Source organism: Phyllostomus discolor, chromosome 5 (genome assembly GCF_004126475.2).
Source record: "Phyllostomus discolor isolate MPI-MPIP mPhyDis1 chromosome 5, mPhyDis1.pri.v3, whole genome shotgun sequence".
Lineage (NCBI taxonomy): Eukaryota > Metazoa > Chordata > Mammalia > Chiroptera > Phyllostomidae > Phyllostomus > Phyllostomus discolor.
The window spans coordinates 82,579,040-82,593,694 of NC_040907.2; the positions used below are offsets into that span (position 1 = coordinate 82,579,040).

The window sequence follows — 14,655 nt, forward strand, 5'->3', positions numbered from 1 at the left end:
CACTTTGGAAATGAGAAGAACTAATATTTAGGACAATTTACTGTGGGCCCGGCCCAGAGCCAGGTGTGGTTCCATGTCACTGACTCCCACCTCGCAGCCGCCCTTTAAGGTGGGCTTGTAGCATCTCTGTCTTCCCACTGAGAAATTTAACTGTAGAGAGGTTGAATGTCACATATCATTCTAAGACTTTTTCTCATATACTTTATAATCTAAAATAGGGCTGTGTCTTATAGGTAATGTCATTTCATTGTTTAATTGGGAGAGACTTTTCTTTCTTGTTAGTAAGTAAAATAATCATAGCTCTTTACAGTGGTGTCTTAGATTCTGCAAAATTGGGTATTTTGTCAGGTTCATCCAGATGAAAAGAAGTGCAGTCAAATTTGACCTGGGTGTGCCCGACGGTAAAGCTTGCGTGTTTGCCCTCACAACGTGCTGCCAATCTGTGGTGCGGTTTTGCTCTCCTTTGTGACTGTGCAAAGGCCGTAGGATGGTCGCAGACGACATCTGAAAAGGGGGAAATGACTGAATGGCGCTCTCATCACCTAATTCCTTAACTGAGGAGGCAGCAGCACAGGGAACTGCACTCTTCAAACAGGATGTTGAAAGATTGAGAAAATATCACTTAATTACCTTCCCTTCTTTGCTGATTGTAACTCATTTTTTAAAGGCCAACAATAAATGTCAAACTCCGGTGTGTTTCAGGTAAAGACAGCAGTAATGCTGCCTCGCTTCCTTTGTTCTGGTGTGCTCTGGGCTGAGTGCAGCGTTCTTACCTGCAGGGATCTATTAGGGATGTGACAGGGGCCTCTCTACTCTCCTGGAGAACTATGACAGGAGCCAGAGGCCAGATCCCTCCCCCCAATGACTGAATTCCGGGAAGTCCCCAGTTGCAGGCCTGTGTGTGTTTATCATTGTCACGGTGTGCTGTGGTCAACACTCCCAGGTATGAGGCAAGGTCTGTTGAATGCCACGGCTGACCTGGATTCCGAAAGCAGTGCCCTGGACTAGAGACCGCTGCCATGATTTGCATGCCCTGGACCTGATCCACACAGCCCCCACACGCTTAAACAAATCCGGCCCCACGGCAAGCTTTGACTAAGTTATTTTCCTGAGCTGGAAAGCAGCTGATGTGAAAAACAGAAGTAGAAGATTGAATGATTTGGCATCTCGTGGAGGAGTGTGTGAGTAGTGAAAAGAATACTCCTGGCGATCAGAATGTCGTGACAGGCCTTGGAGGGACTTGTCCCCATTGCCTGAGGGAAACTGAGTCTCAGAGGAGCTGAGTGGCCTGTTGGTGTTCACACAGCCGACCCTTGAGAACGGAGTCAGGACCAAACCCAGGACTCTAGAGAGGGCACCTTTTTCCCTTCTCAGATATTTAATCATTTAGGGCTTGTGTTTCTCTAATGATGAGGAAAATGGAGAGGCTGGCTTCTGGGAAGCTCTCCTATGGGAATAACCTCAAATAATAATTGTGGAAATACACAACAGTGTCCAATGAAACCTTATTTATATTTCCGAAGCACTGGAAATAAGCACAAATGGTCCATGGTAGGGAAATGGTTAGGTGAATATAGTAAATACTGTTGGTTAATTTAGTAATCAATAGCCATTGGAACTGAGTGTAGGAAGACTTCAACAATATAGGGATCTTTAATGATATAATTATAGGTAAAGAAAGAGGATTCAGAAGTATTTGTATATTATGATATCCTTGTTTAAAGCAAGCATACAAGCCTAGAATATTAAAATCTGATGGGTAACAAGCCCAGATACTACTAATGGTTAGTATGGTTGTAGGATTTGGGTTTTTGGCATCTCTAAATTTTCAAGGTTTAAAAATATGATCATGATGAAAATAAATTTATTTTTCAAAAGAATGAGACAGTAACATGGGAAAAATTGTTTGGTTGGGGTGATTCTCCAGTTCTTACATTCTGTGATGCTCTGAACCTGGGAAAACTGTCCCCAGGCACCTATAGATGTTTATGATGAAACAAAAGTTGGTCTGGCATTGGCTGAAGGGAAAAGGTGTTCTTCCAGAAAGTGGAAGTGGGTGTATGAAGATCCAAAATCTCTACTGTTGTTCAGGAGGGTACTTAGATGTGTCTCTGAGTTTGGGGACAAGCTCTACGTTCTTAGTCATAGGGTAATTTCTCTGTAATTCTAACCTTGTATGGCCAGAACCCAGATGCCACTAAGTAGGGCTGGTGAGGTCCCATCTTTCCCCTGCTGCCCGAACGTGCTCCGTGGTGGGGAGAGACATTCTTGTTGGTTTCAGCCTTCCAAAGAGATGGTGGTGCATCTGTAAAACTTCCAGCTTTCATTTCTGCTTTTCTTTGCAAGGAGTTTTCTTTTCAGCCAAACCTGTGCTGGTGTAGATGGTGAGCAGCTTCAGAACCCTCATTCCGAGAAAAGTCATCACCCTCTGCTGGAGTTGCTTTCTGACTGTGGGGATGGTGACGTGGGGCTGCCACAGGGTGTTAGCCTGGGAGCCTGGACAAGCGGTTCTTGTCCCAACACGACAACTAATTAGATGTGTGGCCTTGGGCAAGTGACCTCACCTCTCTAGACTTTCATTTCCTTACCCATAAAATGTAGGCACCGGAGTGGGTTTATGAGTCCCTGCCAGTGCCCACTTTGTATGGCTACTCCAATAACTCACTTTAAAAGCTTCACGCGGACTGGGCAAAATTATTTGGTTTGGTAAATATTTTTAAGTGCTGTTTTATTACCATTCCTTGCTGTCAACTGGTTGATCAGCTTGGTCTTGTTTTGTTTTTTTCTTTTATTGATTCCAAAGGGAGGGGAAGGAAGGGACTTAGGGAGAGAAATACCGATGTGAGAGAGAAACATCGATCTGCTGCCTCTCATATACACCCCAACTGGGCACAGAACCTGCAACCCAGGAACATGCCCTGACCAGGAACTGAACCCATGAACTTTTAGTGGTCTGTAGATGACGCCTAGCCAACTGAGCCACACTGGCCAGGGCTAATCACCTTTTTTTGGTTCGTTTGTTTATTTGTTTGGTTTTTTAATCCTCACCTGAGGATATGTTTTCATTGGTTTTAGAGAGAGTAAAAGAGAGAGAGAGAGAAACATTGATGAGTGAGAGAAACATTGATCAGTTTTCTCCGGTGTCTGCCTTGACTGGAGATCAAACCCACAGCATTGGTATGTGTCCTGACTGGGAATTGAACATGCAACCTTTTGGTGCACAGGATAATGCTCCAACCAACTGAGCCACCCAGCCAGGGTATATTTTTTAAAATCTGTTGCACAAACACACACAGCTCTCCTTTATAACAGGGGATAGCCTTCCTTTTATTTTCAAGGGATACAACACATGCATTCCGGGAACAAAGTGGTATAGGTCATGTGACAAAGGGGGAAGGAAAGCTGCTTGCCAACAGAGTGTGTGTGAGTGTGTGCACCTGTGTGTGTAAACATGTGTATATACATGTATATGGGTGTGTGTGCCTGCCTACATGCATTGTGCCCTTGATGGTGTGTGTTTTCTCCCCTTTACTGTCACTACTGAGAACACACCTATGTGGGTAGTTGCTACTACCAGCTGTCGAGTAGGAATTCAGTGGTGTTTGGTATAATTTCTGGGCACAAACTTATCATGACAGTGGGTGTTTGGGGTTAGCTTTTTCTGCAGGTGCCCCATTAAACAGATGGTTCTCCATTACCCTAAGGAAAGATTTAGTTTTGCCCAAGAAGATACTGTACTGTCAGCAGCAGATTAAAGGGACAATCATTCCAAACAACTCCAGGCCAGAATTGTAGGGGGGGGTGGGGGGGCGGGCAGGGGGGACAGTTGATAGGAGGCCAAAAGGAAGGAGACAATAGAGAACATTGTGCCCTGTCACACTTGAGTAATTGGCTGGGTGCAGCCACTCTTCATGCCGGTGTCCGCCCAAGACGGGCCCCCTCTGCACGCGGTCGCCCATCCTAAAAGGAAGAGCACATGACGTGAATAAACTGTGGGTGGGAAGCTCGTAGTTACTGATCACCACCCAGCAGCGGAGTGAGAGGACTTCACGGGCTGGCATAAAGACAAAACCCAGAGGGGGTCTTGAAAGGAAAGTAACTATTTACTTCGCCCATCATTTTTCCCTGTCTTCCAACTCAAATGGACAAGCCGCAGCACCTGGCAACACTAAGAAGGCCCAATAATGTCACCTGGTACCTTCCACAGAGTTGTGCAAGCAAAGACTTGAGGATCAGCCGAGAATGAAGGAGCTGATTGAGGCAGTGCCTGTGTCTGAGGGACGTTTTGGGTCACCCTAGACTGGGGTGGCTCCTGTCGTTCCCAGCCCTAGTTTACACTTGGTTTCGGTGTTTCACAGTCACTGTAAATGGGACGGGTTCCTGAGACCCTGTCTAAACTCGGCAGTTCTCTGTGTTCATAGAGAATCCCGTGGGCTCTTTACAGAGGATGCACTTGGTGTGGTGAGGTGTCCTGCGTCAGATGGGTATTGGATGACCCAGGTTTTGTTTTACATCTGCTGACAGTGCGTACGGATCTTTTTCTTTCACCCTAACATTTTTAGGGAGACAGGAAGGCTTTGTGGGGTCCTGTTCTTGATACTTACTCTGTGGCCTAACACAGCCTCTTAACATCACTGGCCTCAATTCCTCTTTAAAAATGAGGGGTTCATTTACAGTGGTCCTCAAGCTTGGCTGCGCACTAGGAGCCACTGGGAAGGATCTAAATGCCCTGATGTCCAGGCTGCACCACAGAGCAGTATCGTAAGACTGTCTAAGGATAGGAATTAGGCGTTGGTATTTTTAAAAGCTCCTCAAAGTTGAGAAGCTTTGTTTAAAAGAGTGCTTCTCACTTTAATGTGATCTGAATCACCTGAACATCTTGTTAAAAAGGAAATTTGGAGTCCACAGGTCTGGGTGGAGCTTGAGATTCTGCATTTCTAACAAGTTTCCAGGGGTGCTGATGCTGCTGGTTCAGAGATCAAGCTTTGAGTAACAATGTTTAACATCAAAATATGAGCCATGGTATAAGGCACAATTCTGTTTGCAGAAATGTGGCATAAGCACTGTAGTGCAGAAACGAACATAGAAGGAGCAGTTATGCTGGGAAAGGAAATCAGGGCTTGCTGCACAGAGGAGGTGGCACTGGAGAGACTCTTGAACAATGAGAAAGCCTTCTTTGGGTAGAATCTGATTGTGTATTAGTTGGGGAAACTTCTGGTTCTCCAGAGAAACACGACCAATAGGATGTGTGTGTGGGGTGGGGGGGCAGTGGTGGGTAGACAGATATTAACTTTAAGAAACTGGTTTATGCAGTTGTGGACACTGAGATCGGCAGGGTAGGACAGCAGGCTGGAGACCCAGGGAAGCGTCGGTGTTGCAGTTCAAGTGCGAAGGCCGTCTGTTGGCAGAATCCCCTCTTCTTTGGGGGAGAGCACTCTTTTTCTATTCAGATCTTCAACTCAGGAGATGAAGCCCCATCCCCCATTATAGAGAATAATCTGCTTTACTGAAAAAATGCTTTCACAGTAACATCTAGAATATCGTTTGACCAAATACCTGGGTGACGTTGACACAGAAATGAACCGTCACAATGAGGGAGATGGTTTTCCAGTTCCTTTCTGAACAGTTTCTATCTGAACTGGCCTTGGTGAACTGTAGGACTATAGCTGGAGTGGAAGGAGCTGTGATCCCAGGGAGCAAGAATGACTTCTGGGCACTTCTCATTCTTCACTGGTGATGTTCCGACAAGTTTTATTCTGCTGTAAATGTAGAGGGGCCGGACTTTGCAAGCCATAATATGGGCGTGGGCTCAGCCGTGGGGCTGTCTGTCCACCTCTCTCTGGCCCTTGCCCATGCAGGCGCTGGAGCCCAGGCAAGTGTGTGGACCCTCCCGGTGGCCTGGCTCTGTGCCCAGGGAAGAGCACACAGGCAGAATCGGGGCTGGAGGGAAACCCGCGTGTGGTTCTGTGCAGCAGACGCTCTGCCTCATGCCCTCGTGATTTGAGTCATCCCGAAAAGGAGAAGATGAGTGGGGGCAGGAGCACCCCAATATCTGTAGACAAGGACCTGCCGTAGTGCAGGGGATCTAACTTCTCACCCTGAGCCACAGGAAGAAATACATTGTATGTTGTGGCCCAGTAGATATATAACTATAAATGTACAGCTGTGTGTGTATACATAAAACTGCATAACATTGAAAATGTTTTATGACCTGAAATTTTTATTGCATTGGCACACGATGCACTATGCTATTACCTTCTGTTTCATCAAGAAGAAGAAAAGCTGGTCTTGTCCCACTGAACTGATTTCACAATGCTTGGTAGTCAGATATGTGCCGTAAAAATGAAACCCAAATCCTGCTAGCAAGGAAAGAACTTGGAGAGTCTCGTAGCCTGAAGCAGTGTGTCCAGCAGGACTTCCTATAGTGATGGAAACGGCCTGTTCTGCGCTGTCCAGTGTGGGAACTGCAGGCCTCGTGTAGCTGTGAGATGTGGCCGGTGCAAATGAACTGAATTTTAAGTTTTATTCCATTTTAATTAATTTAAATTTAAGTAGCCACATGTGGCTAATGAGGAACTGAATGTTAAGTTCTGTTCTGTTTTAATTAATAAAAATAAGCAGCTGCAGGTGGCCAGTGGCCCGTGTGGTGGAAGCACAGGTCTGGGGCGCTGCCCTTCTCCTGCTGCTAATTACCTGTCTGGAAGAGAGTCCCCCCACCACACACACCCCTGAGCCACGCCCCAGGCCTCCAGTACAGTGGTACAGCATCTGTTGTCTGGGAAGCTGGACTCAGTTTCACCTTTCTGGGTTCTGGGGGTTAGGAGACCAGGCTTAATGCCTACCTGGGGCATATGGTTAATTAAGTGCCCTGGGCGGTTTTACAGATAACAGTGCTTTGCATTTTTAAATTACCCTTAGGAAACCTTTCCCTTCTTCCCTTTCAGTGGCTTAATTGCTCACCTGTGTGACTTCACATTTTGAAAAGAGAGCTGCTTTCTGCTTAATGAAATCTTAGCAGCCTGTCCTCACGGACTTGCTGCACTCCTTGGGTGGCATTTGCAACCTGAACGTGAGGTGCTTTGCTTCCCTCAGACCTGAGTAGAGGACGCCTCTGTCTAGGCAGGTGTAACAACGGAAAGGAAGATGGCGGTGCAGATTTGGGTGCACAGGTTGCCCTCAGGGTGGGTTTGGTTTGTTTCTGTTGTTGATGGTGTGCAAAGCTCGTGAGTACGGTTGAGGTTTGGAGGACAGACTTTGTTTAAATTTTAGGAGTTGGAACTGGAAAAAGCCCATGATTTAATAGACCTCAAGGCCCTGCTAGAAAAATTAAGGGACCCAGGAAAGAATGGGGTCGGGGAGGTGATGTCTTTCTCACTTTCCAGAAAGTTCTGGTCAACCTTGATGAGGTGGGCTTTGGCAGAACACACACCTCAGCTTATTTTAGTTTCAGAAAATGATTTCTTCTCCCAGGCTCTCACAGTTTCGAGGACTGAAGGTGAGATGCATGGGAAGCTCCCAGCCCGCTGATTTGTGCTGAGCCTGGAAGTGATCTGAGGTGTTCTGCCCATTTATTTTGGCTCAGATGGGAGGGGTAAAAAGAGGGACAGAAATCCCAGAGAGAGCCCTAAATCATGACATGTAGAAATTGGGAACAATATCACCAGTTCCCATTGGAATTAAATGGCTCCAGGCTGCTGGGAGCATTTATCTGGTTTACTTCTGGTTTTCTCTGTGAGTAGGTAATGAGAGTTTTAAAGCCAGTGCAATGATAGCATTCAAGATAAGCCATGTCCGCTCCCCCTACACATAAAAGCAGCCCCTTTTATTGAAAGTGCAGTATGTGTCATGCACCAGGAATTTCACTTAATTCTTACCACCACGCTCTGAGGAAGTAATAAGCTTCATTTACACATGGAGAAACAGAGAGGTGAAGTAACTCGCCCAGTGTTACACAGCATCAGAACCTGAACCTGCCATCAGGCTGTTAAGCTGCTGCACTTCCTCTCAGCTTCAGGCCTGACAAGCAGAAGGTGGCCTGCGATGCCCAGGGTATTGATGACCCATCCTTGGTACTCGCAGGTGGTCCATGAGGCACGTGTTAGCATCCTCAGAGCTCATAACTCCAAGAGGTGGGAGGCAGGTCCTCCACTTGCTGGCTTTCTTGGTGGAAGCTGTGTGTTTTCTGGGAAGAGCTGAGATAAGGTGAGGTGGAATGATGGAGAAGGAGTCTCCTTCTCTCTGAAGCCAGAGGAGGAATTCATGGTGAGGGAGAGGGTGTACCCCATACAGACCTGATAAAGGGAAAAAAAAAACAACAGCGCACCATTCGCAGATTCAGCTGACAGGAAACAGCTGCCAAAGGAGGAATGGGTAGTGTGAGGGCAGAGTGGTACCGCCCTGCCCTGGCGGGCGTGAGCTGACCATGGATGGAAAAACAAGGGAAAGCTGCTGTGGCTCATTAGCCACCCGAGGCTGCACTGGAGCAATCGCAGCTGTGGCAGCTGACTCGGGAGACCAGGGTGTTCCTGATGGCAGCATGGCAGGGGTCTGCACAGGGCCAGGCCAGGGAGGGCAGAAGCCCTCGGTGAGGCTCCATTCAGTGACACCAGGAAGAGCAAGCCTGGGGGGCTGAGGGCTGCCCGTGGTCATCACCAGAGCAGCAGCGATGGAGGGCCCACCTTGGACAAGACACTTGGCCAGAGGCTGTAAAGGGGATTCAAAGCATGATGAGATGGGCTTCCTGCTTCCAAAGGGTCGAGTTAGGAGATCAGAAATAGACGTTATACAAAAACACAACAAAACAAAGACTGTTGGAGTCAACTGTGAACGTGCCATTGGCTTCTCGTACTGCTCTGCTGAGCTGCCTCCCGACTTCCACTTCAGGCATGAGCAGCTCAAGGTGACCCTGTGCCCCAGGGTATGTGTGACTCCTGTGTGCTATTGACATCTCAGTGCCCATAGACATGGGGGTCGTTGGTGCCCATCGCCACAAGATGAGGGAAATGAAAACCAAGCAGATTCTGGTGCCAGCCTTAGGATTGATCCAATTGCCCTTTTTCTTCTTTGAATACTCTCCATCAATGTGACTCATTTTGGCCTGTGGAAGGCCCACTGGGACAACTGAGGTTGGGCTCAGCAGGAATCAGCAGGTCCTTTATTTTGAGTCTATTAGAAGCACAGTGACTTGGGCTCACTGCCCTCAAGGAGTTTACGTCCCTTGGGGAAATGCTGTGATAGAGAGTACCAGGCTGTGCGAGCCCAGAATAGCTGCTACGGGGCCCTAGAGGAGGGGACAGGAGAAGTCTGAGCAGGAGATGTTAGCAGGGAGGGCTTTCCTGGCAAGAAGGCAGTGTGAGCTGCTGGGCAGCAGCAGGGTGGGGTGGGGTGTGTCCAGGGAAGGGCCCTGGGTACCCTGAGCTCAGGCTCAGGTCCTGAACTCAGCAGGAGAAACAGAACAGCAAAGGGCCTTGACACCAACACGAGGAGCAGAATGTTCTCCTCCGGGTGGGCAGCGAGGACTGACCCAGGCAGCCTTGTGTTTGGAAGGCCCTTGGGAGGCAGTGCCCTGGAGCCTGGAGGTGTCGGATATGGTGGGACTCACTGTGGCGCCTGCACAGAGTGGGATGTGGTAAACACGGACACTGGAAAAGTGGTCACATGGATGGCAGCGTTAGGGAGGTGCAGGAGAGCAGAGAGCTGAGGGAGGAACAAGCTTCCTTCCCATGGGGACTACTGTGCGTGTTGCCGATGGACAAGAAGTGAGCATACCAGTGGTTCTGATGATCTAGAGCTGGGACACACCTCTCTGAAACTTCAGCTTTAAGACAATACCAATCATTTGTTTTGCTCACCCACCTGGAGGTTGAATAGACACAGCTATTGCAGACAGAGGGTGGCTGGGCCTGGCATCTTCTTGAAGGTTCTGTACACATCTGTCTGGTACCTGAGCCGGGAGGGTGAGATCCACTGGGTGCTGGAACAGCTGGGGCTCCTCGGCTCCCCACCACTTTCTCTCTCATCAAAACAAGGGATTTTAGGGGAAGCGGGACTTGACATAGTGGCCAGAGGCTCCCAGAGTGAGCATCCCCAAAGTAGATGCTTCTCTGTGGCTTTTTCTAACTAAGGATCTGAGGTGGTGCAGTCACTCCTGCCTGGGTTTATGCGTTGATGTGATATAAAGGACCTCAGGCTCAGGGAAGGGGGAATGTATTGCCCCTCTAGATGAGAACATCAAGGAGTTCGTGGGTGTGTTTTCAAACTTCCCTCTCAAGTATATAGTTAAACTTTTTGAAGCATTTTTTAGAGGGGATAAAATGGTGTGACCACAAGTGAACCGAATCCTCATCTACCACAGAAGGAAGTGGATAGAGGACCTCTCAATCAGAGATGTAGACATACTCTTTTTTTAAATCCTCATTTGAGGATATGTTAATTGATTTTAGACACAGAGGAAGGGAGTGAGAGAGGGAGAGGGAGAGACATTGATGTGAGAAACAACGATTGGTTGTCCCCTCTATGTGCCCTGACCGGGGACTGAACCCGTGACCTTTTGGTGCACAGGATGATGCCCAACCAACGGAGCCATACTGGCCAGGGCTGTAGGCATGTTCTTTAGAGACATGAGGGTCACTGCCAGAATCAGTTGTTATCTGAACTTGATTTTTCCTCTTAGAGGAGCACATTGTCTGGATTCCACATGTGAGTTCAGAGGGAACAGGATCTGTGAGACCGTTGCTGCTGACAGAGGTGGCGCCAGGATGACATTGTCCTGGGCCCTGAGGGAGGCAAACAGGAACAGACCGACCAGGCAGTGCTTCAGAGAGCTGAGCATAGGAGGGAGTGGAGGGGTGTTTCAGGACCGAGTCTGTGAGTGGTGAGGACGTGTTCGGGCCTTGTAACTTGGTACAAAGTGTGAGCTGCGACACTGGGGGAAGCACACTGACAATATAAGAGAGCTACAGAAATCTAGACAGCGATGTCGGTGTGGCAGTGGTGAAGGTGAGGGGGTGTTGCCCTCATGGCCGAAAGTGTGAAAATATAACAACAACAATCATATATAATAATAAAGGTCTCCCCTCGATTGGTGTGTTAGTTTCCTGGATTGCTGTGACAAAATACCACAAAACAGGTGGCTTAAACCACTGAAATTTGTTGTCTCACAGTCCTAGAGGGTGGGTGTCACCAGGGTTGGTCCTTCCGAGGGCTGTGAGGGGAAATCTGTTGTCTCCCGCTTCTGGTGGTTTGCTGGCCATCTTGGTGTGCTTCGCTTGTAGGTGCATCACTCAGATCTCTGTCTTCATCTCCACGTGACCTCTCCCTGTGCACGTGCCTGTCTGCAAATTTCCCTTTTTATAAAGACACCAGTCATACTGGATTATGGCTTGAACCTAATGGCCTCATCTTAACTTGAACATCAGCAGGGACCCTATTTTCAAATAAGGTTATGTTGCGAGGTACTAGAGGTTAGGACCTCAACATCTTTTGGAGGGACACAGTTGAACCCATGGCAATTGGTAAAATGTGACAAAAGTCTCTGGATCTTCCCTGCATGTCTCTTTCTCCCTCCTGTCCATCTTGCCTTTGATGAACGAAACACTGTTCTCTAACCTATTGGTTCCCACCATCTGTGTCTCTTGGGCTTTTCTTCCCACTACCCCATATATCCTTGTACAGGAAGTCACCTCAGAAATGCTCCCTCATCTCCCTCTCAGTTCACTTCTTTGGTCTGAGGGGCAGTGGGATCTTTCCTGGCTGCCTTAGTGATAACAACTGGGACAGTACCACCCCCACGGAGCAGTTTTGTGTCATCTCATTGTTATCCTCACAACTCTCCTGTGCTGCAGGGATCCCCACCTTTTTATAGAGGTGGGACATGGGGCGCAGAGAGTTTAGGTCGCTCAGTGAAGATCATACAGCCAATCAGGAGGGCCTGGGACTGGAGTCAAGATCAGTCTGACTTCATCATACCAAATCACCTTAGGAGTTCAGTGGGGAGCATTATGGGTTATACCTTTATTTCAAAGGAGTTTGGAAATGGTTTATAAGATGATATATAATACAAAGAAAGTTTTTAAATACATGGAAAAGGAAAGCAGGTCCAAGGGACTGGGAGACAATCCATTAGATTTGGCTTTTAGTTGTGCTGAGTTCAGACATCCTTATGGATGAGCTGAGACCTCTAGGCTTGCAGGATGGGATAGGCTGATGGGGAGCAGTGAAATCGTCTGACCCCTGTCTGAGTTCCAGAAATCATATCTGGAACCTCTGCTGGAGCCTGGATAGAGAATGCTTCTTGGTTTCAACTGAAGGCTGTTGCTGAAGTAGCCCAAGTGAATGATTTAAGAACTCTGAAAACTGAGCCAGTGAAAGCTCCATGGTTGGTTGTTTTTTTGCCAGAACAGGCAGACAGCCACTTCCAAAGAACATAACTTAGAGTCCAGTTTAGAACTACACTGAATGTCTCGCTTCCTCTGAATCATATTCAGCACAGGAATTTGTAATAGATGGTTGCTAACACTTAGAGGGAAATACCTGACCTCCATCAATAATCAATAATGCTGCTGGCCCAGGAGAAGGATCAAGTGTGGCATTATCCAGACCCTGGCTGTAGTCCCAGCTCCATCATTGCCTGGGCATGTGCCTTTCTCTGCATCATTTTCACTTAGGGTTGCTGAGGGCCCTGGGGTAAGGGTGGACAAGGGACCTGTTAAAGGTGGAGACTCTTGGGTGCTTGCCACCCTGCAATACTGGGTGCTGCTGGTGGAACGGGAGAGGCAAGTTCCTCGGTTGGCCCTCTGCAGGTAGTGGACTTATTAATCATCATCCCCAAACATTTATGGAGTGCCTGTTCTCTGTATGGCACAGTCTGACATGTTGTAGAACGTTTTAGAGACTGTTCTTTAATTTTAGAATCTGGAAAATTACAGCAAGTCCAGGTCACTTCTCAATCCCCTGGCAGGTGCCCCTTTGCTTCTGGCAATTCTGACTCAGGATCCGCAGGAGGGTGCGTGTCTGGGAAAGTTAAATTCCCCTTGCAGTCTTGTACATTCTGTGTTGGGCAGATACAGCTTTGATCTGCAAAACTGTGCCGTGTGGCCTGTTTGCCTCATGTTTATGGTAGAAAGCCCCATCTTTGCTTTTCCCATGTGGGCCACTAAAGTCACCTATTTATCATGAGAACAAGGAGGAGTGAGAATGATCTCTCACATGTCAGCAGAATGAGTGCTCTTGCAAAGGGTTCCCTGAGCTCCTGTCAGGTACTCCAGAGTGGGGGAGGGGCACAGCTCAACCCCTTCTGCAGGGTAGTCAAGTCTCATTGAGCTCTCTTGTTCTTATTTCAGTAATTCATGGGATGCCCTGGCTGGGTGACTCAGTTGACTGGAGTGTTGTGCTGTGCACCAAAGGGTTGCCAGTTCGATCCCTGGTCAGGGTGCACATACCTAGGGTGGGAGTTTGATTGTCTGAATATGAATGCTTTTATTCCTAGGAAGCTTCCGTCCACCTGTGTGTGTGTGCAGGGTGTGCAGTGCCCCAGCCTGTGAAGCACAGCTCTGGGAGATGAGACATCAGGACTTAAACTCCTGTTCAGGATTGATCACCTGCAGCATGAGAGCCATCAAGATCTGTCCATGTATTTTTTTTAGATTCTTGCTTTATTCTAGAAAGGATTAGAGGTGGCTACAATGGGTAGTTTACAATTAACCTGTACTTAAATAGGCAAAAGACAAGATTCATTAAATGTTTTAAAAAGCTAAAACAATCTGTAAGAAGCCTCACTTCCTCTCGACCATTTGGGATCTTGCTGTGAGGTAGGCTGGCTGTGCTTTGGGCCACCTCTGAGACCCAGGTCCATCGTGGGATGAGAGCTTCCCCAGCACTGTGCTGCACCCATGGGGAGAGTCCCCAGCCTGCCAGGCCTGCTGAATCTAAACCACGCCCGGAATGTGTTAAGAGTAATTAGCAGTAGCCAAACTAGAGGGAGGTTTCCCAGACCTCCCTGTGGAAAACGCTGCCCACAAAGGCCGAACCAGGCAGATGTTAAACTTCAGCTGGGCATTCAGTGGGGATGCGTCAGTCAGTCTCCCCTCCCTTACCAGGTGCTGGCGGGTGGGTGTATGAACACAGACGTGCAGGAAGGATATGGGCAATTTAACCTTTTGCGCTCTTCCTGATCTAATGAGGCTCTTTGCGTGGGTGTCCGTGCTGAGTTTGGCTTACAGTTATTGCTCTTCTGCCAGGGCTTCCTTGACTCAAACAGAAGGTCAGATGGCTTGTGCAGGGCGCTGCATACGGGCAGGGAGACTTCAGGTTTGCTGCTGTTTTGGTTCAGTGATCCCTCTTTGCCTGCAGTTTCAGATATTTCCCATCAATCTGCCAATCTGTCAGTCTCTGGTGAGATGTCATGAGGATTTTCTCCTTAGAATAACGTGTTCTCCCTGGCTGGCATGGCCCAGCTGGTGGAAGCATTGTCCCGTAAAATGAAAGGTTGTCGGTTCCATCCCACCAGTCAAGGTGTGTTTGGAAGGCAACCAAATGATGTTTCTCTTTCACATTCATGTTTCTCTCCCTCTCTCTTTCTCTCCCATTCCTCTCTCTCTAAAAGTAATGAAAAAAAAAATGTCCTTGGGTGAGGATATGTTAAAACAGAACATGTGC

The 14,655-nt window shown here is 48.0% G+C and overlaps 2 protein-coding genes across 2 annotated transcripts in view; both read left to right on the forward strand.

Moving 5' to 3' along the window:
* Positions 1-14,655, forward strand: part of GFOD1 (glucose-fructose oxidoreductase domain containing 1) — a 117,729-nt gene that overhangs the window by 16,478 nt on the left and 86,596 nt on the right. The window lies entirely within an intron of this gene.
* Positions 8,423-14,655, forward strand: part of LOC118500483 — a 53,052-nt gene continuing 46,819 nt past the window's right edge. The window contains 2 exon segments of the mRNA XM_036025090.1: positions 8,423-8,584; positions 8,753-8,917. Coding sequence (XP_035880983.1) covers positions 8,423-8,584; positions 8,753-8,917 — 327 coding nt within the window.